A 26,176-nucleotide genomic window follows, 5' to 3' on the forward strand; every position below is an offset into this window, starting at 1 on the left:
TTCTTTAGAGAACGTAAAACTGCATTATTCAATATCTGACTTTCAGAAGGCCTTGTTGTGCAAACAGCCCCTCTGCTGCAGACCCCAACCTCTTGATGCCTCCAGCCAGGGTTCAGGGACCTGTCATCTGAAGTAGGAACTCTGACACAAGTAGAAGCCCAAATGTGCATGAAAGGAGCATTCTTTGAAGCTCAGCATTAGGGCTCCAGAATCTGCTCTACAGAATTGTATTGCACATTTTTGCCTTCTGAGATAATAACATTGATAAATTGATCGTGATTATGAATAGCTTATCATCCCCATCTCTGCAATCAGTAAAGAATCGGCCCCACTCCCCAATTAGGTTTCATTTACCAGAGATTTCATATGCACTATAGATTCTTGATACCAGGATTCATTCTGCTGCTTGACCACAAAACTCACTAGATAACCCTTGAAAAAAGCACCAATTCCTAATTCCCCTAGGCCAGGGGTTCTTGGAAAATACCAGGGCTGTGCAACACTTTGAATCCAAGTGACACTCGTGATTCGGAGTGTGCACACCAGAATACAGTCCTGGGGAAAGGCACATTTAAAGCGATTAGTGCATGCCCAACCACATTTCCCCTTTCAAATACGGAAGCGTTGCACAACTTGACATAGTATAAAGCAGCCTCTGAATCTCTATGATAGGAAGGCATTTTGTTTTAATTAACCCAGTACTATATTTTAGTAGTTATTTAGCAGTTGAAGTGCATTGAGTTCTGGAAAAAAAATTAAAAACACTGACTCCTTGTATTTATTCTACAAAAATAGTCAACAGCATCAATTCAATGGGCTGATTTCTAAGTTGACATTCATAGGACTATGGTGTTAATTTTCAGAATATGAACTTATTTCTTGAAGAATCATCCCTTCTAGTGGCCTCTTTTAATATACTCAGAAGACTTTTGATAATGTGGATATCTGCAGAACCAGCAGTTTTCACTTTAATGTTGTCCTTGCAGGGCTTTTATAAATTTTGTGTGAGGTCATATAAGACTATGGGCCACATTGTATAATAAGGCCTCCACAATAATATCCTGGAAAGCTGTTTAGTAGCAAACCTCACTCTGGAAAGTCTCTTATGATCTATCTCCTCCAAGTGGTATTTCAAGTATGGAACCAGACAACAGGGAAGGCAAAGCAAGGTGGCTTTTCCTTTACATGGCAAATCCTTTTCCTCCATAAATCAATATTTTGTGACTCAAGGATAACATGAAATAGACTTTTCTGTAAGAAACAAGAGAGGTCCTTCAAAGAAAGAGGCAAGAAACTCAAAAGATTTCTCTGCATGACTTTGTGTCCACATTTGCATGCAGTAAGCCAGAGTGGTAAAAATTCTGATGTATGAGGAAGCATATACCACCCCATGGCCCAACTGCTTCTATTGCCACCAGCACAGGTAACAAGCCCTGACCATCCAGCCAATGGCTTCCGTCTTCTTAAATGCAAATCTATGCTTGTCCACCTTGTTAAAATTCAGAGCAAGAAGCCATGATTTGACCTAAGCATGTAACACTGGCTTGTAAAGAACTGAACAAGCTAGATTCCTGAATACACATAACTTATAACCAGAGCTTTCCACATTTATTGGCCGACATGAGGCACCAAACAAAATATTTATATTTATTTGATTTATATACCACCCTTCTCCCAAAGGACTCAGGGCGGTGTACAGGGCAATAAATATTGAAAATACAAGGTACAAAAGTTAAAAGAAAATTAAATAATTATGCCCAATGCAATAGATATGGCGCCCCAGGGTGCTGCCTGTTCCCAGGAAACTAGAATTCTTTACTAGTGTCACTTAGACTTCTACGCAATGCAATAGGCTACAACAGGGGGCACTGATTTCTCAGGCAAATGCACCTCATATTGCCCATGGCCAACACTGAGCATCTTGTGATCCTCTGGATTCCAAAGGAAGGCGACAACTGCCATTGGGTAGAAAATCAACAATTCCCTGCCATAATACACATATGCACTTTCCACTCATGAAGTGGGATGCAAACCAGAGTTTCTAACTCGAGATGCAATTAAATGAAGAGATGAGATACCACCACCCAAGCAGGCTGCAGGCAACATTTACGCATACACATACACACAACTGAGAAGCACAGAGCAAAACAGGATAGAGATTTATTTCTGAAAGATCAATTACAGAACTGAGATGACACAAACACAAATTTGGTTCTTCTTAACATTTTAGAAAGAATATGAAAGTTCAAAATCAGCTGCCTTTAATTGAGGCAGAGTGAAACAGAAGCAAGTGAAGTATGGACTTAAGTCCCCAAAATTATCTCTGTTGCAGAAAATATGCAGGAGCTGATTCCAACTTTAAGGACTCTGTTTTAAACCTGTTTCTTACTGAAAAACTTCCCACACACTAATCAAGTTCCACAAGGAAAAGCTGTCAACTGTTCCTGTTCAATGATTGCTAAACTGGCCAAAACATTTAGCATAAGAAACCATTTAAATGTGATTCAAAATATCAGCTCTCCCATCCTTCTCAGTGAAAATATGAGCTGAACTCTAGAGAAAAATCAAAGTTATATTTTTACTTTGTCTGCTTTAACATATGTTGATAGAACATAAAGGCAGATACCAACCCATTTCCTGCTTTCAAGTTGCTTTTGCTCTCCGTGCCGAGTTGAGAAAGGACATAATGAGGCGCTTTGGCACTGTCAGCATCAAAGATATCCATGGTCGATTCTTCACAATCTCGTGGTTTGATCCCTGGCCTCTGCTTTGGATTTCGTTTACGAGATTTACGTGGCACCTCAGTGTTATCATTGTAGGAACTGGTACTCATGTTACTGAAGTTAGAGGGGGAGTCTTCCATCCACATACTGCAGCTTTGCTCAGACTCCAATCCGCACCCCTCATCCTGGCAGGACATCTGGCTGTTGTCCAGCAAATCCTCTGGTGGTGGCGAGATGTACAGGACTGTGTGCCTCTTCGGGGTGGACTGTGGTGGCTGCTGGACTGTGTTATTGGTTAACTGCTTGTCACTTACCCCACGGTTACTTACCCCCATGGCTGAGGAGCAGCCCTCCACTTGCATAGCTTTGCTGTCAGTGACTGAGGTAGAGTAAATGGTGGGGCCGGAAGAGGTGGTAAAGGAGCTGCAAGCACCGCCCACGGAGGAAGAGGGAGCTGAAGAAGCATCTGTGGTGCATAATCCACAAGTCAATACAGGGTCCCTAATCCCAACTCTGCTGGCTATAGCAGTCCCTTTGAAGTAGCATGATTTGGTGAAGCGATTCTTTTCCCAAATTAACATTTTAGAATTTGGCTTTTTTTTGGAATTTAAGTGCTTCAAGTAATATAAGGCTTAAGCAACACAGAAGTATTCAGAAAAGATAGCCAAATTATATTTCTCATTTTAATGCATAGTAGCAATCAGACTTTTCAGAAAATCTGTAAGTCACAAAATGGTTGCAAGCAAACAAAGGTGTTTTCATTGCCTAATCTGGACTATGAATTTAAGCCATTTTATCAAAAATGATAGAAACCCCCAGGAATGTGCATTTTAGGCCACATTATTGCCAATTGCTCAGCATCTGAAATGTTCAAAAACTTGGGACTGTGCTTAGCCATGAAGTATTAAAATAAGTTTCTAACCTATGAAGCAGAGAACTACAGGTCATTTTTAATGCAGACACTCCCTGCTTCAGAGGCAAATCCTGGAATAAAAATATGAGAAAAAAATGAGAATAGAGCTGCTGATTATTCCAGATATCAATTACCAAATGAGAAATGAAATATAAAATAACTGAACAGCAATAAATGGAACTGGTACCAATTGTCATTTATGAATTTTCAAAAAAAAAGCATTGGCTAAGGTTTTAACTTGGAGGGTGCCCTGGTTCTGGAAAGCAAGATGAGAGAAGCTGGTTCAGCTCCCTCAGCTGAAAGACCCAATGCTCTTGGGGGGGGGGCAGTAAGAGAGAGGGGTAGGCAGAGCTCTCTACCACAGCCAAGATAACTGCTGAAGTTAAATGGGCTCTGGAACATCTCTGGAGATGCTCCAGAATGCTGTGAAATGAAGAACCAAAACAAAGCTTAACTTTGGATGTGAACTTGTCTCACAAAATCAAATAAATTGCAGAAACATTGAATTTGAGAGCAGTATTTTCTCTAGGGCAATATTTTTCTTAATGCAAAAGAATACTTTTTTAAGTGCCACTGGCCTCAAATGGAATAAGTGTGGTGTGTATACTCAGCTTTTAGTCTGATTATTTAAAAGTATTACAATCTTTTTTAAAAAGAAAATCATTCAGAAAATCATCTTGGTTATCTATCTTTGTGGTTAGTTTGGGCTAAGTAAAAATACTAGTACATCATCAAAAAACTGAATACAGGTTAAGAGTAAATCATAATCAATCTTCTACTTTAGCTATAATTCAGAGAGGAACCTTTATCTGTGAGGTAATCCCTCAGAATTCCTCATTCCATTGCCAGACAATTGCTGAAATAATCTAGAGCACTGATTGATACCAGTTCCATTTTCCAGCTTGTGCCTCAACAAATGCAGTGGTTGAAATTGATAAATTCAGTCATTCAACACTGCATTTTAATTATAAAAAATCCTTTTATATCATGCATTAATACAGTGCTTTCCTTAAAAATTTTTAAAAATTTGTTTCAGTGACTATAATTGCTGATTTGCAGCCACTTTTGAGTTAGAGTAAGTTGACATTTCTAAAGTGAACTTTGTTAAAACAGAGCAAATGTATATTTTAAATATTCACTCACTCAGCTATGCAGCTTGCTTTGATTAGACATTCTGTGTGAATTATAAAATATATGCAGAAAGAATGCTATAAACTTACATTGGCATAAACAATACTTTCTACAAGTTGTAAAACCCATGCAAAATGTGACGATCTTTGAATTTTTACATAAGATAAGAGTCAGTAGGAAAACCAACTCATCTCTGATGTAAACTGTTCAAAACACTGACTGAGGTGTTTTGACCAGTCTGTTAGCTTAGCATCCATTTTTATCTGTGAGATAAAGACTGTCACCTCTGGAAAAGAATGACCCATTTCCCTACTTAAAAAGGGAATTAGCACAATCACCCAAATTCACACTGGCACTATTATGCCAGATTAATCCCCTGCAGAGGGAATCCACGTGAAAATAAAATTCTTTTCAAGAAACACAATGATTATTAGATTTTATTAAACAATATTAACACAAAATGAGAAGCATATTTACAAATAAATAGTAACTCCTCCAAAATATTAGTTTACATGATATTTGAAAAGGAAAAAAATGACTTTGCTTATACACAAAGAAATCAAGAGAGCCAGCTTTGCTTTTGTAAAAATTTTGTTAGCCCTGTGCTTCAGGCTGCAATTTGGGTAGATCAGGGCAAATAAAACAAACTGCTTGATTTTCATAATAAACTAGGTCAAGATATAAATTAGAGGCTTTCAAAGCTTTAAAAAATGAGCAAGTTTAGTTGCTTCAATTAAGCACAGTAATTATAATATTCAAGTAGTCCTCAGCTTATAACCATTTGTGTAATGACCATCTGAAGTTACAAAAGCTATGAAGAAGTGACTTATGACCGGTCCTTACACTTACAATTATTGCGGCATCTCTGCGGTCACATGATCAAAATTTAGCTGCTTGGCAATTGGCATGTATTTATAAGAGTTGCAAAGTCCCGGAACCACATGCTTGCCATTTAAAACCTTTCAAGGTTTTAAGCAAATTCAATGGGGGAAATCAGATTCACTTAATGCAAAAAAGGTTGCAAAATCAGGATGACTCACACAATGACTACACTGTGGCTGTAAGTCAAGGACTACCTGTACAGGGACTAAGCAGAAAAGAGCGTAACCCAGGACGGAGACTTCATTTTAAGGTACTGGATACAACCCAGCAAAGAATGAATGGTCACTTTTCATATGGCAGAAATTTAGGATGTTATGTGAATTCATGTTTAATATGTAATAGCAAAACCTTGATTGATCAGTTGAGGCTGAAGTAGCTTCACAAACAAATTAATCCCAAATCAGGACAGTCAAAATGTCTTTTCAAAACTGACATTCATGAAGAATTATGACCAAAAACTGTCTATTTCTAGGACATAAGTTAATTTCTAGTATCAAAACTGCATTATTAATAAAACTGAAGCTGGACAGGCTAATTTTATGCATTCTGTGAAATGTGAGATTATGTATCAACAAAGATAACTCTTTTTTACAATTATAATCATGTCCCAAATATTTTTATGAGCATCACCATAATGTGGCAATGAAATGGTTAACTTTTTATAATTAAATCCTCCAATTATCTTACTGAAAGATTTTGGTACTCTCATACTATCCATTCTGTAATTGAAACAACCTTATCGTTTAAAAAGGCACAGTAAACGTCTGCAATTTTAGTAGCATTGTTCAGATTATTATTTTGCCTCTAGGCAAGCAGACAGAAAAACAAAACAGCATAGTACCATACAAAAAGCATCTTCTCTGTTCTGTGTTACAATTATGGAACCAGAGCGACTTCCAAACAGTATTGAGCCTTGTCCACAGATACACTCACTGCCTTCCAAAAATGCCCAGTGCATTTTTATAGCAATGAAACTGAGATCTTAAGAACACAAGAAGCAGAAGCAGAGAAACTGGCCTGATCAAATATGCTACTGCTGTTCAAGTTGCTAGATAAAGTGAAATAGTCTTCTTCCCTCTCGGAAGGCTTACGTTTATAAAAATCTTCTCTCCTTCATAGGCTCTTTGGCAGGCACAGAGAAAAATGGCTACCTTTAGGCAAAGCTTAAAGTATTGGTTTACTGCATTAGCACTCTGAGAGGGAGGCCTTCAGAGGCACAAGGTTTTCAAGAAGCTAAGCACAAGCCTAGCCATAAGAAGATATTGTCGCTGCTTTTTACCAGAGTAGAAGGATGGTAGGGCCCAGTGTCTCAGGTGTCCTTCTGAGCATTCCCATGCAAAACAATAGGTGCACAAGCAGCCAATGAATGAAGCACGGTAGACATTTGCCACATACTCTTCACTGTTCAGGAGACCGAAGAGAAAATGTGAGCATCCCCTAAGACAGGGGTTAGGGCAGATTCATTCCATACAAGTAACCTTTAGGAATCTTGATTTATTTATTTTTGACGGCTACAATTTCCCCCCATTACTGGGCGAGTGGACTTTCCAGAGTCAGTAAAGAAAAAGTTAGAAGTTCTGAAGTAAAGACAGAGGGACACCAGACCTTGTACTGTCAAAGTCACAGACAAAGTGGCTGCAAATCTGCTTCCATACCTTCATGCCAACTTTGGCTTACTAATCTTCTCCAGCTTCATTTACGGATACAATGTCAAAAGCTTTATTAGAGGTTAACTTAAGGCAATCCACTATTTATAAAACAAAATAAAAAGGAGAGGAGAGAAACTGATGAAGAAGTCTGAAACGAGACCGACCTAGACACCCTGGGTGAGATTGGATGGGTTAAGGGTCTCTGGTACTATCTGTCTTCACTACTGAGAGCACACAACCCACCACCGATGCCTGTCTCTGAATGGCGGAGCTAGAATGCAAGTTAAGGGTATTAATAGAGAAAACAACTAGCATCCCAGCAATAGCAAAAAGCAACCCCATTGACTTTAAACATTGAATGCAGATTCAGAATAGATTAGTCAGTTACATTATAGCCCAAATAGTTTAAAATTTCCCATTACATTTACATGCCTCAGCAGCATTTTTAAATAATCAGAATCCAATCTGTTTGACACACAGAATAACTTAATATTTGTACTGACAGATGCACAAGTTGTTATGTCTTACCTGCAACTTTAACTGGATGTTCATGTTCATCAATTCAGACTAGAAAGTCTGACAATCAAAAATGATAATTAGATGCAGTCAACCAGCAGACTAGTATTCAGCCCTGTTTGAAGCAGAGCTCTGGGAAGCTGCCATTATGCCTTGCGGATATTGAGAGGGCAAGTATCTGCCTTCTCCCCCCCCCCCGAAACCCCCCACCCCGTGCTATTCTTAGTTTACTGAATTTTACCTCAGGAACAGAAACACTTATCCCCCCCCCCGTTTTTCTGATGTTTGTAAAGGCAGCTTTATCCTTAGCATACTTATTGTAAGCATTAGTAAAACAATGCAACTGCTACTCAAGCCACTGCAGCCTGATAGCTAATATATTTATCCAAATATCAGTTCCTATAGCAACAAAAATGTTTAGTTCAGGAGCTCAGGGAAATCATTCCTGAGGGACAGAACCCCCTTCTCTAACTCTCTCCAGGAAGAGCCCTGGCAACTGGTTTTCGCCATCAGGCATTGGGGAGAGGAGCAGGCCTGATAGCTCTTTATCCATCATGGGCTCTTATTTCCAACACAAACTAAATCACTTAGAGGAAGTTGTGCTTGATCTTTTGTTTTTCTATTTATTCATTATTTAATTAATGTACCACCTATCTCACCATCAAGCGATTCACTTACTTTCTCCTCTTTCAAACCGTGCTTTTCCAATTTTTGAAACACTATTAGAATGAGAAATTTGTAGGACTCATTCTGGATATTACTTGGCATCAATGTAAAAAACATACTTCAATTCAATATTTATTATTAAATAAATGCACAACCCCAGCAACTTTGGGAAGATATTTTTAAAAAATTACAATTATACCTGTGTACTTCTTGTCACAGACATGCTAACCTGGCCTATGCTAAGAAGAAGCAGAATACTATATTGCATCCTGGTTTAGGCTTGTTTAGAGTTTGAGGGGTAAAATCCATGGGACTGAAGCGAATATAATCTACATGATATTCCCCTGCCTAGAGCAATCTCATGGTGAGATAGGTGGCAAATAAATGTAACAAATAAATCATTGTGATTTCAATGGCTACACTCTGACCACTTGAGCTCAAAAGTAAGCAAAGCTAAGCCTGGTTAATATTTAGACATAGGATGCCAGAAAACATCAGAGTTGCAAGTTAAACTGAGAAGTTAAAACAACCCAAGATTGCAATTTTTTCATATTCACGTCAGGTAAACTATCTAGATGTGTCCGTGGAATCTTCCTGAATCAAAATTAACTCAAAGGCATCTACTTTTTAATTTGCATTTTATATAAGCACTGAAAAGCAGTCTAGAAAGCAGAATCTGTGGTACCACAATTTTTTCAAGATACAATTTTAGAGGAGTTTATCAGGAAGCCCATCTTGCATCTTCAACCCAGTGATGGATCTTCCCTTTCTTTAATGAATACTCCAGCCACCTATCTCTTTATGGGCTCAAGAATGATTTTTTTCTGTTTAGCCAGGGATTATTCCTGTTTTACATTTCTTTCATATATTTTGATTAGCTAGTAGAGATTTATTTAGATTATTTTTATACATACTAGAAGCTGAACTGGTGCGCCAGTTCTTCACACACTCACTGGCAAAATGACAGAAGAATTGGCCAGGGCCATGGCTGCCACATGATATCCAAGCATTTCCTCCTGGCTTTTAGGCAAACTAACACGGGTTCCTCTTCTTCTCCTTCTGTTTCTCAGAGATGGAGGGTAGGGATCATTCTCTAGTTTCACACTGGTCCCATATCGTGTAGTGCATCCAATATCAATGTATGCTCCTTTACGGTTATTGATGGATCTCTGCCTTTGAGACAGAGGCATCTCTTTAGAGCTTAACATGTAAAGACAGCTGTCAACTGATAGTTGATCGTTGATAAAGGAGCCACCTTACATCTGGAATGATGAACATGAAGCATTCCTCTTATGCTAAAACAATTAAATGTGCTCTTGACAGATTAATTTCCATGTCTTAGCTTTAAACTGGTTTAGATGGATTTGCAAATTAAAAGCCAATCAATAGTAGCAGAACTAGCAGTCTGTTCTTGTAGGGCCTCATGCCTGAGCTCAGCCAATCCTGTTCCTCAAGAAATCAGAAGTTTACTGATGCAGATTTTTATGTAACCTGTTAATGTGTTCCAGAACCCCTGATTGAAGTAATGAAAGAGACTTGGGGCCACCAGATTTGCAACCAGATATTGGCTCACCTTAAGGCTAGGGAAGCAGAGAACAAAAGAAGCTAAGTCTTAAATAAAGAAATAGTTCTCATCAGCCCTCATTGTTTCATCTGTCAATGACGACAGTAAAACTGATTCAGGGTGGAGGACTCAGTATGTAACCAAAATGAAATGTAAAGACGACTGTCATTAGTATAGACAGTATTCAAATGTTAGTTGAAAGTTTAAAGATATGCTTTATTGGTCCTGCTCCTATCACACACAAGATACAGTTTATTCTTTGTTTTTAAATGATTGTAACACTCCCCACTTTTTTAAAAAAAGTCTTGGTATGCATCGTAGGAGATTTCTCTTGTTCTCCAGTTTTCATCCGTTATCATCTGTACTCATTCTTCTTTGCAGGACAAGGTTGCAATTTTTAAGCCAGCCTTGTGGGCAAGTTAATTTTCCACTGCATAAAACATTTGGAATTAAACCTTCCTATATTTAGCCCTGCTATATAAATATATGATCTTTCTTTAAAAAGCATACCAAGATTATTACTACTAAATCCCATATTTTAGGGAGCATAATAAAGGTATTAAATACAAGCTACCACTTAGTCAAATAATTTAACCAATATATACTGAATAACATTCCTTCTCTGCCAACTATCTGGAAAATAGTACTGAAAAATCTCTCTATTACATACACAACTATGTTCTACTCTGCTACTACAATACATATCTTTAGAAAGACTTTGCTGTTCAATGTGAGGAGAAACGCAAGAGAATCTACCACCACATATTGGTTTTCTTTAGAACAAACTCACATGTTCAGTTTTTGAAAGGAATTGGACTGACTCAGACAACCAAAGCTGACAAGTAACAGACAACTAGTTCTCCTAAGCCAATTTTTCAAATGCTTGAAGATGAGCTCAAACATGAAAAACATTAAAGATCTGTGGGTTTAAAATGCTAGCATTTTCCAAAGTTCTTAAAGCTGTTTTTCTGTTTAATTAACTTTATAGATCAAAGGAAAGTATGCTTCAGGACTTTTTTAGCTTAAATTTTCTTTGAATTTAATGACTAGTTTTCCTGATCTACACTTAAATCCACAGATTTCATGAGGAAAAAAATTCAAATACATTAATAGTGAGCAGTGCTGCAAAGTGTTTACCCTAACTCAACTCCTATCCTTTCAAAAATCAAGCAGCCTGTTTCTAAATCCTGGCAATCTGGAATAGAACTATGAAAAAGAGTCTACTCCAAATATATATGATTCCAAGATAAAGACTATCCAAGACAGCCTTGCACCAGGTAACTCCCTCCAACAGTCTCTCATATAATATAAAATAAAGACAAAAATAGGAGAAAAGACTTTAAAACCTACATTAATTAGGAGACTTTCAAATTATTTCTCAGTTTATTTTAATTTATGGTAATTTTAAATTCTATTTAGCTGATGTCCCTTCATATTCCTCCTAAATAACTAAACGTTCAAATTATAAGGAATATGATTTAATTAAAGCTAGTACTTTGATTCTCTGTAATTCTTCTCTAACAAAAATAGTGTGTTGGAGGTATATTTAACACTCCATCTCAATTATAATTTAGCAATTACCATGTTTTTAAAAAGGCATGCAAGGATTGAAGTAGAAGATATAGTGGCCAACAACATCTCCAGTGCTGCTTCTATTTTTTTTTTATATCTGCAAACTTTTCCAGCACTGCTCATGTGTTCAACAATATTCATAGGTATTAAAATCTTATTCTAAGCCAAAAGAAGTACTTACCAGCAGCAACTATGCCTGGGGGGGGCGAACCCACTTCTCCCCCACTGGTTTGACTCATGGATGCTATTGAGAGTTCTCTGGAAGGTGGCAGCTGCAGCTCCTTAGGGAGGAGATCATAGACTGATTCTGCAAACAAGAAATAGACGCATTTATGATCCAAACAAAATCCTCACTACTATTTAATAACAAAACATAAATAAAGGTAATGATGTCAGAGGTCATTAGTCTCCCATATGAAAAACCAGAATTGTTATCAGACATGCATATTTTAAGCCTAGAAGAACAAAGATACATATTTTTGTATCACAAATAAAAGCAAAAAATGCTAACAGTTAAAAGCATTACCGAATACCTTTGATTCAGTCTTTCATTTATTTACTCCCCAATGTTAGAGAGCTAATTATGCTTTGTGCCAGAAAAATAGAAGTTTATGGGAAATAATTCTTTTTTTTATTGAAAAGTTTTACAGTACATTTTATTTTTAACAAAACAAAACAAAACCCCTCCCAACCCCCTCCCCTCTTCCCAACCCTCCCCAACACCTCCCTCCCTCCCCCCTCCCCGACTTCCCAGAGCTAAATACAAGGTATAAAAGTACAAACAATCATAATCTACCATATGCAAACAACAATAAACTATTAAATCTATCGCACTTTAACTCTTAAAAAATAACTACAACCAATATAAATATCACATCAATACTTATTCAAATGCTAAATGAAACTTTTTAGTCCCATATTTATTCTGGATATAATCAATCCATTTTTTCCACTCCACAATATATCTCTGTTGCGAATGGTCTTTCAAGTACGCTGAGATCTTTGCCATTTCCGCCAGGTTGGAAACTTTTAAAGTCCATTCTTCTATGGGAAATAATTCTGTTCTACTCTATCATATTCTCTTTTGTACAATCTGATTCTCATGAAAGGTTCTCTCAATATGTGTACTAATTTACAACCAATTTCCTGTAGCACACACAAAAAAATTCTGATTTAGGAAATGTGCACTATAATTTTGATCCCATCTAAACAAGCAATTATTTAGGACATTGTTTAACATTTATGTATATAGTATAATGTTCTACCTATTTTAATGAGCTTTGTTTAATTAGATCATTAGTATGATCATACAGGGCTATTTTAATTTATCCCATCAATCTGTCCTATTTTCAATTTTAAAAAAATAACCAATAATTTAATATAACAACCATCACTGTTGTTATTATGTTCCTACAGACTCCACTGAGGCCAAAACAATTTGCACATGCATGGATTACTTTCTAGGTCCTCTCTCAAACAGAAATGCCAGTAGTTTTTTGAGTCTGACTCAGAAGCAAAGCCTTGAGTTAATTTGTAGTTCAAATCAAAATGAACAACAAGTTTTGCTTTACTTACTTTCTCCATGCAATATTATTAAATAAACCCTTGTACAAGACTTCAGTATATGGAAAAAAATGTGGGCTGGTGCCCTGCATGCTGACCAAGGACAGAGAATTAAGCTCAGCCACTGAACAGCAGGATGGATCCTCCTCCACCTCACCTACTCTGCACAAGATGAAAGATTACAGAGAAAAATGAAACAATCACTACCATAATCACAAACAACATTTTCCTTGTTTCCTTCAGTGTCACAGTCCCATGAGACAATCACATAAGGCCTAGAAATGTTCAACCAATTTTTCAGTTTGGGTAGCTTGGCAGAGTGAAGTCTTTGAGAAATTTAACATGTATTTTAAGCCACATCCAATGGGGGGGGAAAAGAATTGACTTAAATCATTCTGAAACTTGAGTCCTCAAATAGTAAATTAATAACTGAATTTTCTTTTGAAAAAGGCCTGTGATATTCTGAATAGCAGTACTTCAAATTAAAACATTATACCATTTGGAAAATAAAACTGAAGGGAAGAATGCAACATTTCTCATAAAATCTATTTTTCCACTTGACAGATCAGATTAGTATAACTATCCCACTGTAAGTCGTATCAGAAAAAGTTTCAACTAAACATGAATGTTAGCAATCCCACATGAAAAAGTTTCACACTTCAATGTTTTGTCCTAGATCCACTTTATACCATTATAGTACATTCTTTTGAGGAATATACAGAGATACTCATGTGAATCTCAATTCTACTCTCATCACTAGATGAATCACGAACCACACAGGTTGAACAACAAGAATCCACAAATGCATTCACCAGCTCCTCGAGATGGGTGCATTAAATTTTCTGTTTTTATGTTCTAATTCCATGATCATTAACAAACAAGAAACAAACTGGAAGAATGGCAGCAGGGCTAGCTTTTAATCTTATCTTCTTAAAGCCCTGCATAAATGAAAGATGATCCTGCCTTTTTCCAAAGTCCACTGTGCATGACTGAGGACACAAGAGAAAAGAGGATTGGTGACAATCACAAAGAATGCTGTTAGCGAGCCAAGCCAATATTTATAAGCTTCTGCTGGCCAATAACTATTCCTTTTAAGATTAGTATAAGAAAGGCCTTCCCCCAACTTGGTGACTTAATTAAACTCAGAAGCAATTATTAGAGAATATTTATTCTGTCAATTAGCAAATCAATATTCTTTTTTTCTGTTGTGCTTCAAGTGTAGATCTCACCATGTTTGGAAAAATTACAGGAAAACATACTGGTTGTATATTAACCTTTGAAAGGATTGCAGCAGCCAAGAATAAGGGGGGGGGAGGGAGAGACACATTCTAGATGTAAACTAGAAAGCAAGGATGGTTTTAAAAGCAGGCATTAAAACTTTGGCAGAAGAGAAAGTAAACTGAGAATCAACCACATTCTAATCATGATCTACTGCTAGCCTTCTTTCATATAAAAAAAACATACCATGTGATGAACGGCATATAAATTTGATAAACAAACTCTCTTTTGAGTTGAGCTCAGTTTATGGTGACTTTATAAATTTTCATTGCTAATTTTCTTGGCAGGTATTTTTCTCAACTTCCCAAACTGAAGTCCTGAAGTGTCCTCGGGGTCTCCTATCCAATCAGCAGAGAAATGCAACCCTTTTTATTTTGGGCCTTCAATATCAGTCAAGGTCAGCTAGGCTCCCCACTTGCTAAGGGCCATGCCAAATCTCTCTCATGTCTCTGGACTAAGTTGGGGGGGGGGGGTTAAGAAGAGCGAGAGACTCTCTAATCATGGTTCTACCTTGCTAGGGCAAACCACCAGGTGCATATGCCTAAAGCTGAATCATTCAGATCCTGTCCAAGCCCCCTTTCTGTTCTCCAATAATGCCCATACTCAGAAAGTCCTTGCCAAATTCTCAGTAGAGATGACTATAAATAGATTTGCTATTACTGAAATGTTTCTCAGTTTATAGTCTGTTCAGTAGTAAACACAGTCTACTTCAGAAAGTCCATCAATGCTATTTCTCTGCCATGCCACAGTTCTTGGTTAGACAGGAATGCTTCTGTATTTGGCTTTCATATTTATCTTTTAAAAATTTGAAAGCTACAGTTATGAGCAATTGAATCAGGGATCAATTATTCATATAAATTGCAAAATTAAACTTCAATTTTCTGAAACAGGTATGTCAAACTCGCGATGTCACATGACGTCGTGCGTATTGCGACTTTTTCCCCATTGCTGGCAATGGGGTGGGTGCAGTTTTGGCATGACGTATCTGGCCCACGGGCCGGCAGTTTGACATGCCTGGTCTAAAACAAGAATATTTTATCATTATGTTTCCCAGTAATTACTGAATGCAGCAGGCCACTGAATAAATAAATTGTACATTCCTATAAATGTTATTACACAAGGAGTTTTTAAATCCATATGGCTGCCATGATTATAAGTTATAAATGATAATAGATCCAGTGCAAAATGAGGAGGAGGAAATACAATAGTTTTGTATCTATTGCGGCAGCCAAGATGAATAAATTTCCACCACTACCATTTATTTGTCTGGTTTCCTGCCACATCTTTGACTTGCAATCTTCCTTCTATAATAAGAACCACATCAATGCCACAAAATAAATTTGCAGTCTAAACCATATTAATCATTTTTGTGCATTATTTAGTTTGTTATATTAATTCTAGCAACTGACCAAAGTGGTCTAAGTACAAATTTAGGACCATAAAAATTAAACTCCATTCAGCCAGTAAGCTCACTGAGAGCCATCACTGTCTCTTACCATAATCTATTTTATAAGGTCATTGCAAGAACGAAGAGTATTACACTATACATTGCCTTAAGCACATGACAATGAAGATGAAGCATGTATTACAGTAAGTACTTAGATAAGCATTACATTATTCCTTTAGTCTATTTTTAAATTGTGTTGACTTCTAGATGAAAGACAGGCATGCTTTAAAGTCCTGCATTGTTTTATTGTTGTCTTTTGGGTGAAATAATGTTACGCTAAATATATACAAATGTTATAGCCACTCACACATACAGAATGAGATCAACCAGAGGAACTGCCATGACAAAAGAGATCCTGATGAGATGTACTATCGACAGACAGCTGAGTTGCCAGACTCTGGGAAATCCTACCAGTGGCAGGAGAGGGCTGAATTAAAACACATCACTGAAGAACTGATCATAGCAGCAGAACAGGCATTAAGCATCAGATCCACAAAAACAGAGGCCTACTACTCTAGACAAAACCCAAGGGGCACACTATGCAGAGAGGCCTCACAGACAGTCCAATACATGGTGGCAGCAGGCAGGAACAGCATACACCTACAGTACAACCAGGTAATTGATATTGTGTACAGGAACATCTGCACAAGGTATGGGCTAGGCCTTCACAAATACAGATGGAAGATTCCATAGAAGGTTGGGGACAGTATGAGAGCTAAGATCCTGCGGGATTTCCAGATCCAGATAGACAGGCAGGTACTAGTAAATCAATCAGGCATCATGGTAGTAGACGAGGACCAGAACACAGTGATGGTGAGAGATGTAGCAGTCTCAAGTGACAGCAATATCAGGAAGGAGTATGAGAAGATGGAGAAGTACCAGGGCCTGAAGGAACAACTAAAGAGGATGTGGAAAGGAAGACCAAAGCAATCCCAGCAATGATAGAATTTGGGGCTGTGGCTCCTAAGATGGGAGAGGCTCCAATCTATCCCAGAAGCAACCTCAGGGCTTTCTCTCCAGAGAAGTGTGGTGTTAAGAACAGTTAAGGTACTGCACAGGATCCTCAAATTCCCAGGTCTCTGGTGGAGTATCCAAGATTGAGGAAGACCCAGAGCACCCACCAAGGTGGGAAGGGAATTTAGACTGCATACATTGTATATAAAATGTTACATATTGGTGTCTGTGTGCATGTACACACATATGAATTTGTTACATAAACTTTCAAATCCTGCTTGTTCCTAGATAATTTATGTATTCTTTCTAGTTTTGTTACCTTTCATATGATAACAAAGCACCTATTTTATGAGAAACTTGAGAAGAATGTTATAGAAGCTATTATGTGTTTAGAAATATTTACGTAGATCTTCTATGAAAATTATTGAAATTTATTTACAAAATGATAATACTTCAACATACAACATTCAATATATTTGCAACAATCAGCATTTTGATTTAGGTTAGGATGTCTTAATAATATTTACTATCATTCTTTCATAATTATTTTTGAAAGCAAATACATTGTAAGATTATATTTGCTTGGTTATCACAACCACACGCTCTTATCACCATAATTGGTATCACTGATCTAAATTAAATAAAAGGTTATTTGTGGTTGTCAGAGTAACTTTTGCTAAAGAGTTAACAACTAGCGCTATTTGTAATAACAGACTTTTAAAGAACATTCCATACAAAAGGGAACAAAGAAAAGGATATATGACAAAATATTCTTAGAAAGTCAGTCAACCTATCAGTTCACAAGCTGGCCACAGCGCTCTTCCTCGGGTATTGCTGCCGCTTTCCGGCGCTGGAGCCGAAGGAAGCCAAGGCCAGCCCGGCCTCCTTCAGCCGCGGCCCAATTCAGCCGAGCTCGGGGCAACCAGATCCCCCCTCGCCTCTCGGACCACGTTCCCCCGCCCTCGGGAAGCGCCTCCGGCCCCCAGGCGGATCCGCGGGGCAAGAAGGCACTGGCCTGCCGCGAGGCTCCAACCGCTCGGGCCGCCCGCAATCCGGCCCGGGCGGCGGTGGCTGCGGCGGCCCGGCTCGCCCGCTTGCTCGCCGAGAAGGCCCAGCGCGGCCCCGGCGGCCGACTCACCCTTGGAATAGAGGGACTTGGGCGACTCGAGGTCGAGGTCGGCGCTGAGCAGAGAGATGAAGTCCGAGGGCATCGCCGCTCCGGGGCCGCGCTGCGGGGGCCGACGGGGAAGCGGCTCCGCGGGCGCCGCTCCTGTCAGGAATCCGGTGGCTGCCGCCCAGCGGGACCGCCCCCTCGTTCCTAGCACTGCGCATGCGCCACCCGGCTCCGCGCGCCAGCGGCGGCCGGAGGGAGACCGAGAAACCAACGACAACTGCAAGGCGCATGCGCTGCGCTCGAGAACGCGGGGAAATCCTCGGCCTTCGGGATCCTTCGACCTCTGCGCACCGAGAAGGAAATGGAGCGCGCGTGCGCTCAGGTCTGCCGTGCCTAGGGAGGAGGAGGAGGGCGGGATCGAAGCACGAAGGAGCGCTTCTGCGCTTGCGCCCCTAGAACTGTTCGGGGAGGCGTCGCGGAAGGAGCGGCGCGGAAATCAGCCTGCTCGATGCCCCACCCCGCAGGCGGAGGTAGGCGGGCGAAGCGGTGGGAGGACTGCCCCCTCGCTGAAGGGGTGGGGCCTGCGCAGGGAGGTGTGGCACCCAGGTGGGAAGGGGGGGGGAGCGGCGCCAGCTTGGAGCCCCCCCCCCGCGAGGATGCGCCATCGAGGCCGACTCGTTCAGTGGCGCGCAACGGGACGTCGGCCAAAGCTGCATCCCGGGCTGGTCCTTGCGGGGCGGGGGATCGCAGCCAGGGGAGCAGCCCGGACCCCGGCCCAATCGGAGCCAGCGTACCGCCCGGCAGCAGGAGGGCCCCGCTGGGGGAAAATTGCTTCCCTTTGTCAGCCCCCCCCTTTCTGTCACGGTGGGATGTCTTGAATGCCCTTACTGGTTTTTCCCGACGCTCCCCGAGTGCTGGGTGCCCTTCCTGAAAGACCCCTCTCCCGCTCTGCCCACCAGCTTTTCTGTCTCGGGTGGTTTCCTCAGCGCCTTCGCTTTGTCTCCCTGGGCTGCCTTTCTCAACTTTGCTCCACTTCTGAAAAGTGAGACCAAAACAAGCCTGTTTTCACGACTGGAGCAGCCACAAATCTACAGGCTGTCCGCACAATCCTGCTTAGCCAGGTGAACGGAGGCAAGCCTGCATTTCCACATCTTGTCACTAACTTGGTGCCTGTTGCCTTGGCTGGACTGTGATATTTTGGCTTGGTTGTGAAACTCCTTTTTGTTAATTTACAGTTCTGCATACTGTTTGAACCAGGAACCTGGGTTAATTCAGTAATCGGGTTAAGAATGTCATTTGTTCAATAAAATGTTTGGCACCATTCTGCTGCCATTGGAACCATTTACTTTTGCAGGCTGTGGAAACTTTATTTTTTCTCCAGTAGTATATTGTTAAATATATAATATTTTGATAATGCTATGAATGGTATTTCCACAAAGGACAACCATTTGTTAACTAAAAAAGCCAACACAGTGCTAGGCTGCATTAACAGGGATAGAATCAAGATCACATGAAGTGTTAATACCACTTTACAATGCCTTGGTAAGGCCACACTTGGAATACTGCATCCAGTTTTGGTCACCACGGTGTAAAAAAGATGTTGAGAGTCTAGAAAGAGTACAGAGAAGAGCAACAAAAATGATTGGAGGACTGGAGGCTAAAACATATAAGGAACAGTTGCTGGAATTGGGTATGGACGCGGTGGCTCAGTGGGTTAGGACGCTGAGCTTGTCGATCAGAAGGTCGGCAGTTTGGTGGGTTGAATCCCAAGTGCTGCATAACAGAGTGAGCGCCTGTTACTTGTCCCAGCTTCTGCCAACCTAGCAGTTCGAAAGCACGTAAAAATGCAAGTAGAAAAAAAGGGACCACTACGGTAACAGCGTTCCGTGCGCCTTTGGCGTCTAGTCATTTCGGCCACATGACCACGGAGACGTCCTCGGACAAGCGCTGGCTCTTCAGCTTTGAAACGGAGATGAGCACCGGCCCCTAGAAACGCAGGGGAACCTTTAAAGGTAAAAGGACCTTTAGTTTAATGAAGAGAAGGACGAGGGGGGACATGATAGTAGTGTTCCAATATCTCAGGGGCTGCCACAAAGAAGAGGGAGTCAAGATATTCTCCAAAGCACCTGAAGGCAGGACAAGAAGCAACGGATGGAAACTAGTCAAGGAGTGAAGCAACCTAGAACTAAGGAGAAACTTCCTGACAGTTAGAACAATTAACCAGTGGAACAACCTGCCTCCAGAAGCTGTGAATGCTGCAACACTGGAGGTTTTCAAGAAGAGACTGGATAGCCATTTGTCCGAAATGGTATAGGGTTTCCTGCCTGAGCAGGGGGTTGGACTAGATGACCTCCAAGGTCCCTTCCAAATTTTATTATCCCTGACTTAAAAAAAACATACAGAACATAGTTCTATACACACACACACACACACACACACACACACACACACACACACACACACGTTAATCCAGCTAGATGAGAATTGTGATCCAACACATCTGGAGAGCAGGTTGAGAATAGCCACTCTAAAGCTAAACTGGCCAAACCCAGCTGAACCAAAATGCACTCATCAGCAACACTACAAGCCAAAGTGGCCTGCTTCACACAAGCTTCAGCCATAAACCATGGTTTACTACCATAAGGGCTTAGGGCAGACGTCAAACGCGCGATGTCACATGACGTCATGCAATGTATCTGAGCTTTTTCTCCATGGGCAGCAATGGGGTGGGCGCGGTTTCCTGATGACGCATCCGGCCCGCGGGCCAGCAGTTTGACACCCCTGGAGCCTTAGGGAGATGCAGGAACCTCAGTCACACATAAAAGAAATGCAGAAGTGATGGCTCCTTTACAGAGCCAGTTTGGTGTAGTGGTGAAGTCATCAGGCCAGGCCATGAGTTTTAGCCTTGCCTTAAGCACAAAGCCAGCTGGCTGCCCTTGGGCCAGTCCCTTTTGCTCAGCCCTGGGAAGCCATTTCTGAAAAACCTTGTCAAGAAAACTGCCGTCACTTGTCAGTTGCTAAGAGTCAACACTGACTTGAAGGCACACACACTACTGTATGCAAGAGGTAGATGGGAGGATTCAGATGTATTGGTTTAGATCAGACATGTCAAACTCACAATGTCACGTGACATCGTGCAACATAACGGGGCAGTTTTGCCATTGCCGGCAATGAGGTGGGCATGGCTTCCGTGTGATGCGTCCGGCCCATGGGCCGGCAATTTAACACCCCTGGTTTAGATTAAAACGTTCATTTATAAAATACTTTTTTATTTAGGGGCTGGGAGAGATTAGCAGGTGTTTCCTAATAGGCGGCAATCATGAGTCAGGAGGTAAATTATTTTCCAACAATCGTGTGGAAAAATAAGGCAGAAGAGAATGCAAATCTGTCAGCAGCCCAGGAGATTCAGGGCCAGCCAGCCGGCATTTCCTGAGATGCTTCTCCCAGCAGGATCCTAGCAAAAGGACAGGGTGGACACAGAGGCTGAGGCTACCATGGCAGCCCAGGGAGAAGCTCAACTCCAGCCTCACGCTCACCTTTCACTTTTCCGCTGCTCTTGGCCAGGTGAAGGTAAAGTGAGGAGGAGACAAGGTAGGTCTTTTGGAATCCCTGCCATCATGCATGGAGTCTAACTCTGTCTTGGCAGTAAGTGACAGGGAGGGTTGATATCTGGCCAGATAGGAGAGCAAATTCAGTGGAGAGTGAGAAGACCAGCAGACATCTCTGCCTGTTGCACTGGATCTGACAAGGAGCTCCAGGTCCCGTTGGTGCAGCCTTACGGGATCGAGAAGGTGTACCTCAACCTTCTTAGCCACCCAGAAAACTGCTGTAACCTGGCCTATCTCCCATCCTTAGGATGAGGATACTCACACTAGTATATAGTGCCTTGATTTTTCTTCTTTATATTGGGATATTTTTAATTATGGTTATGGTTTTTTTGTTTCCTGTACTGATTATTTTCCACCTAGACATATGCATATAAGAGAAACAAACATACAAAAATTCTAAACAACACAGCCTTCCCTGCTGGCTCAGGAAAAGTGGGGCAACAGGCCAAGATGCTTCCCTTCCGCACTCTCCCCCTCCCTTCTCACACTCTGTCTTCCTTAGGTTCAGGGCTGTTAGGGCTAAACTTTCCCTGCCTCCAGCTGCAGACGTGCCCATGCTATTCCACAGCCAGGAAGACCTGCGTGATGACCCCCTTCGCCTTTCTGATGCTCACCCGTCTTTTACTGAAGCCCAGTTGGAAGGCTTGTGGCAGATTGAAGCAACCTCTGCCCCCCAGTGCAGCCATCTTTAAAGGACGTGTTTGCTGCTTGTTACACCCCAGCTGCGCCTCCTGATCTCTGTTCTAACATATAAAGCAAACAATAAAAACCCAGAGCATGGGGCAACTGCCAGAAATAAAAACTGGCAGTAAACAAACTGCTCCTCCCCTCCCCCCCCCAAACTCTTGCCTAGGAACAGGGTTTCCACTGCTGGACAGGTGTGACAGAAACAGGGCCATCCTTTTTATGGTGGAAAGGAGGGAGGGTGTGGCCAGGGGGCACTGATCTCCCACCTCTGGGCTCCACTTTGCATCCACAGTAAGCTCTTTATTCTGTCCCAGTTGCCTCCCGTGGCATCTTTGGACCTGTTTCACCTCTGAAGCAGTGATTGAATGGGAGGGACTCGGGAGCTGCTGGTGTGTCTTTGGGATTCAGCCTGTGCGATTCCACACACCCAACATCCTCTTGGTGTGGTGAAAGGAATAGGCGGGCAGTTGCCTCAGCAGTGGAACTGGCCCTGCACCAATTGCCCTCTTGGCAGGTTAGGCCAAGCACAAGTTACTCAGATGAGGCCAGGTGGGAGCCATCCTCCCAGCCACAAGTATCAGCTCCAAACAGGTTGTCTTTGAAAAGGTCAGTGGCAGCTTTCACTTTGTGCATTGGCTCCAACCCTCTTCCTTCACACTTCCAGGTGTTCTGGATGTTAGCCCAGGCAAAGGGAACCTTGCTCAGGTGGGAAAATGCTGAGAGCCCTGATGGGTGGAAGACCACGTTTCTTTTGAAAGAATCAAAGAACATTCAAGCTCATCGGGCAGGGAAAACAGGAGGCAGAAGTATTATGAATAGCAACCTCACCATCATCCTATCGTTTAAATCCTACATAAATAAATATGTTGACAATTCCATTGCCCCTTTTCAATAATTCATACTGAGTATAAATACATGCACAAGATGGGGACATTGCCTTTATTTAAGAAAAAAACCAACTGATGGATGCAAATAACCCACTGAAGGGAGAGGGGGGCTGGTCTCTACTTCACATGGAAAGTCTTTGATTTGGCTGAGTATATTCCAGTATCGTATAATAAGACAGCATGGTTTTAATTATTTCTTACGTTTATCTTTAAGGTCAGTTTTTAATTTTGCTATTATGTCACAGAGGGAATATTTAAATACATGACATTTAGCACAATCCAAAAAGAAAGTAAAAATGACACCCATTAGGAGAATCTGGTTTCCTGTGAGGTGTTCAATCACAGCATCAAAGCCTCCCAGGTGCAAAAGTCACTTAATTTTACCCAGCCAAGACCAAAATATATATGTATAAAAATTTGCCCTTCAATTGTTCGTACTGAGCAATACTGATTGTACGTAGCCAGGTAATGGAGCCTTTCTTCCTGTCCATAAGGAGCACCTTTGATTTCCCAACGTCAGGCTTGTCAAAGGAGTCCATAAGGAAGGAGGTGAACGATCAGGCCCCTTCCTCCACGAATTATTTATCTTTGTGCTGGAATCAAAGGATCTAATTCAAGCACAGGTGCCTAAATTCTTCCTCTAATGATGACGTTACCTAGTTTGGTACCGAAACATCTGCAAGAAAATAGCCAAGCTCGGAGAGCTCCAAAGACCCCCCCAGTTCAACCCTGACCAGGAATTCTCTTCCACCTCCCTCCAAGGCAGAGCCCAGCTGGCACCGAGAACCCAGCAAAGCTGAAGGTTGCCCTATCCCCGAATTCGAGGAATTTGGCCCCAGCGATCAGCCCTCCTTCTCTGCCAGCAACGAACGGCGGGGCTGCATGTTTTGGGGGAGGCAGCCCCTTCTGCGGGCGGAGGAAGGTAGGCCGAGCATCCCTATCCCCAACCCCGCTGCGCTGCCGCTCAAGCTGGGCGCAGTCGGGGCGCAGGCTGGGACCTCTGCAGCGCCCCGGGGCGACGGCTGGCGGCAGTCTAGTTCGGGAGCGAAGCCGTCGGGGGACTCCGCTGTCCGGTTGGGCGCCTTCTTCCCGCGCTCCTTTCGCGCGAGGCAGATTCCCCGCCGCCGCCCCGACCGACTCTGCCGCCCCGGCGCCCAGACCGCCTGGCCCCGCGGGGCTGCCGAGCCCGCCCCCGCCGGAGCGCCAGGGGACCCGGCGGCGGCGGCGGCGCCCCCTCCTCCTCCCCTGACTGGAGCGTCGCGGCGAAGGCGCGGTCTTACCTGGGCCGACGGCAGAGACCGCGCTCCCTCCGACGGCGCCCCACGGCCAGGCGTGCAGCGGCCCCGCGCCCAGGGCGCTCTCGGGGGCCAAGGTGGAGCGCATGACAGGCGCTGCCGGCGCGCTGAGCCTAATCGGCTGGGGCCCCGTCGGGGTCGGGCTCTCTTCGACGCCGAGCAGCAACAGCGCGCCGCCTCTGCCCGGCCCCGCTATTTATGGCGCCGCCCGCGAAGCCGGCATCGGCGGCCAGTCGGCGCGGCGCAAGCGGACGGCCAGGGGGCGGAAGTGAGCAGGCCCCTCCCTCCCCCGCCCGCCGGGCCGGGGACCCCGCCACCCCTGCCCCCTCGAGGGCGGGCGGCCGGCCGGGGCCGGAGCCGCGCCCGCCGGGTGCCTCGCCGCGTGCTGGCCGGCGTGGGGCGAGGGCCGAGCGGCCAGCTTTGCCCTCGGATGCGGCGCGCGGAGCCCTCTCCCGGCTGGGCGGGCGGCTTCCAACCTGGCCTGTTGCTCCGTGGCCAAGAGCTCAGGCCTGCCTCGCCCACAGAGCGCCTGGCCCGGTGTTCCAGCGCCGCCTCCCTGGGCCTCGCTTGGCGTCCCAGCGGAGAAAGAGGCGGCCTGACCGCTCCGCCCGAACCCCGACCCGGGGAGCCAAACTCTGCAAGACCTCGTCCGCAGGCCTGCTCACCTCCCCCACCTCGGTGGACCAAGCTGGCCTTAAAAGCAGGGCTTGCATTAGACCGAGACCCTCCAGTATCCATTACACCTTAGGCTAAATTGGTTTGTTTGGGTTACAAAAATCTGCCCGTTAAAATTGTTCAAATCACTTCGTTTAAAACCCTTCCAGGCAGAGTGCAAGCGTATGGAAGTGTGAGCCTTCAAGAAGTGGTTAGAGAAGGAGTGAAGAGGAGGAAGGGGGTGGAATCTTGCTCCTCAGCCGGAAGGTCTGGCAGGTGGATCCTACTTAGGCTTTTTTGGCTTACTCTGTAAATCCCTCAGGGCAGGTATGCAGATCTACCCAGAAGAACTAAAGGCCTGTTGGCACGTTGGTTGCACAAGAGGCCATACTTGATACAGCAGGACTCACTTCTGAGTAAACATCCTTGTTTCCCACAGCAGCTTTACACCTGTTAGACCAGTGCTGGGGTGGGGAGGGGGGGGAATCCAAAACAAAACACCAGAGGCCCTGTAACCTCTAGCTGGACAGTGCAGACGGTCACATGCTGCTTTGGGCTTTGCCCCAAAAGGACCGCTCCGAAAGGTGTCAGGCCTTTGACCCAGTCTTCCTCCTTGTGGGGTTCTTCTCACTTTCCCTTGCAGGAGGGTTTACTACTGAGTACCCAAAGGGGGCAAGATTAAGCCTCCGGGTAGGGGTCCCTGTGTCTACCAGCTTCCCCCGTGGCACTCTGATTCATTCTGTTCCTCTTCGCAACCTCTCGTCTCGCTTACTTCCTCCAAAGAACTCACTACACAACCCTTTTGCTTAGAACTTCCTTTGGCACAGACCCGGGAATAGGGCTCCCAGGAATCATGAGCCTCATCAAAGCCACTCAGATGGTCAGCTTAATTTCGCTGCTGAGCTCAGTGGGTTGCCTCCTCTTTGTCCCTGTTCATCTCCCTGACTAATTTAATTCGCCTCAGCTTGAGGTTTGGCCTTGCCCGGCTTGCACTTTCCAATCTAGCCTGCAGCCTTTCCTGGAGATTTCTTACCCAGGGTTACCTGGAGGTAAGACAGGCAGCCTATAAATTG

The 26,176-nt window shown here is 43.0% G+C and overlaps 1 protein-coding gene across 7 annotated transcripts in view; it reads right to left on the reverse strand.

Moving 5' to 3' along the window:
• NFAT5 (nuclear factor of activated T cells 5) overlaps positions 1 to 24,710 on the reverse strand; it is a 40,905-nt gene extending 16,195 nt beyond the window's left edge. For 2 of the 7 annotated variants that reach the window (XM_081335524.1, XM_081335523.1), the window contains exons 1-3: positions 24,435 to 24,710; positions 11,798 to 11,923; positions 2,631 to 3,189 (exon numbers count right to left, since the gene is read on the reverse strand). In XM_081335524.1, coding sequence (XP_081191650.1) covers positions 2,631 to 3,189; positions 11,798 to 11,923; positions 24,435 to 24,537 — 788 coding nt within the window. In that variant the 5' untranslated portion in view covers positions 24,538 to 24,710. Of the gene's footprint in view, positions 1 to 2,630; positions 3,190 to 7,826; positions 8,008 to 11,797; positions 11,924 to 17,996; positions 18,342 to 24,434 lie in introns of those variants that run through there. The other 5 variants (XM_081335528.1, XM_081335527.1, XM_081335526.1 and 2 more) reach the window with 4 other exon arrangements.
• Between the last annotated feature and the right edge of the window lie 1,466 nt (positions 24,711 to 26,176).

The sequence above is a fragment of the Vipera berus genome (genome assembly GCF_964194415.1).
Source record: "Vipera berus genome assembly, chromosome: 10".
NCBI classification, from domain to species: Eukaryota; Metazoa; Chordata; class Lepidosauria; order Squamata; family Viperidae; genus Vipera; species Vipera berus.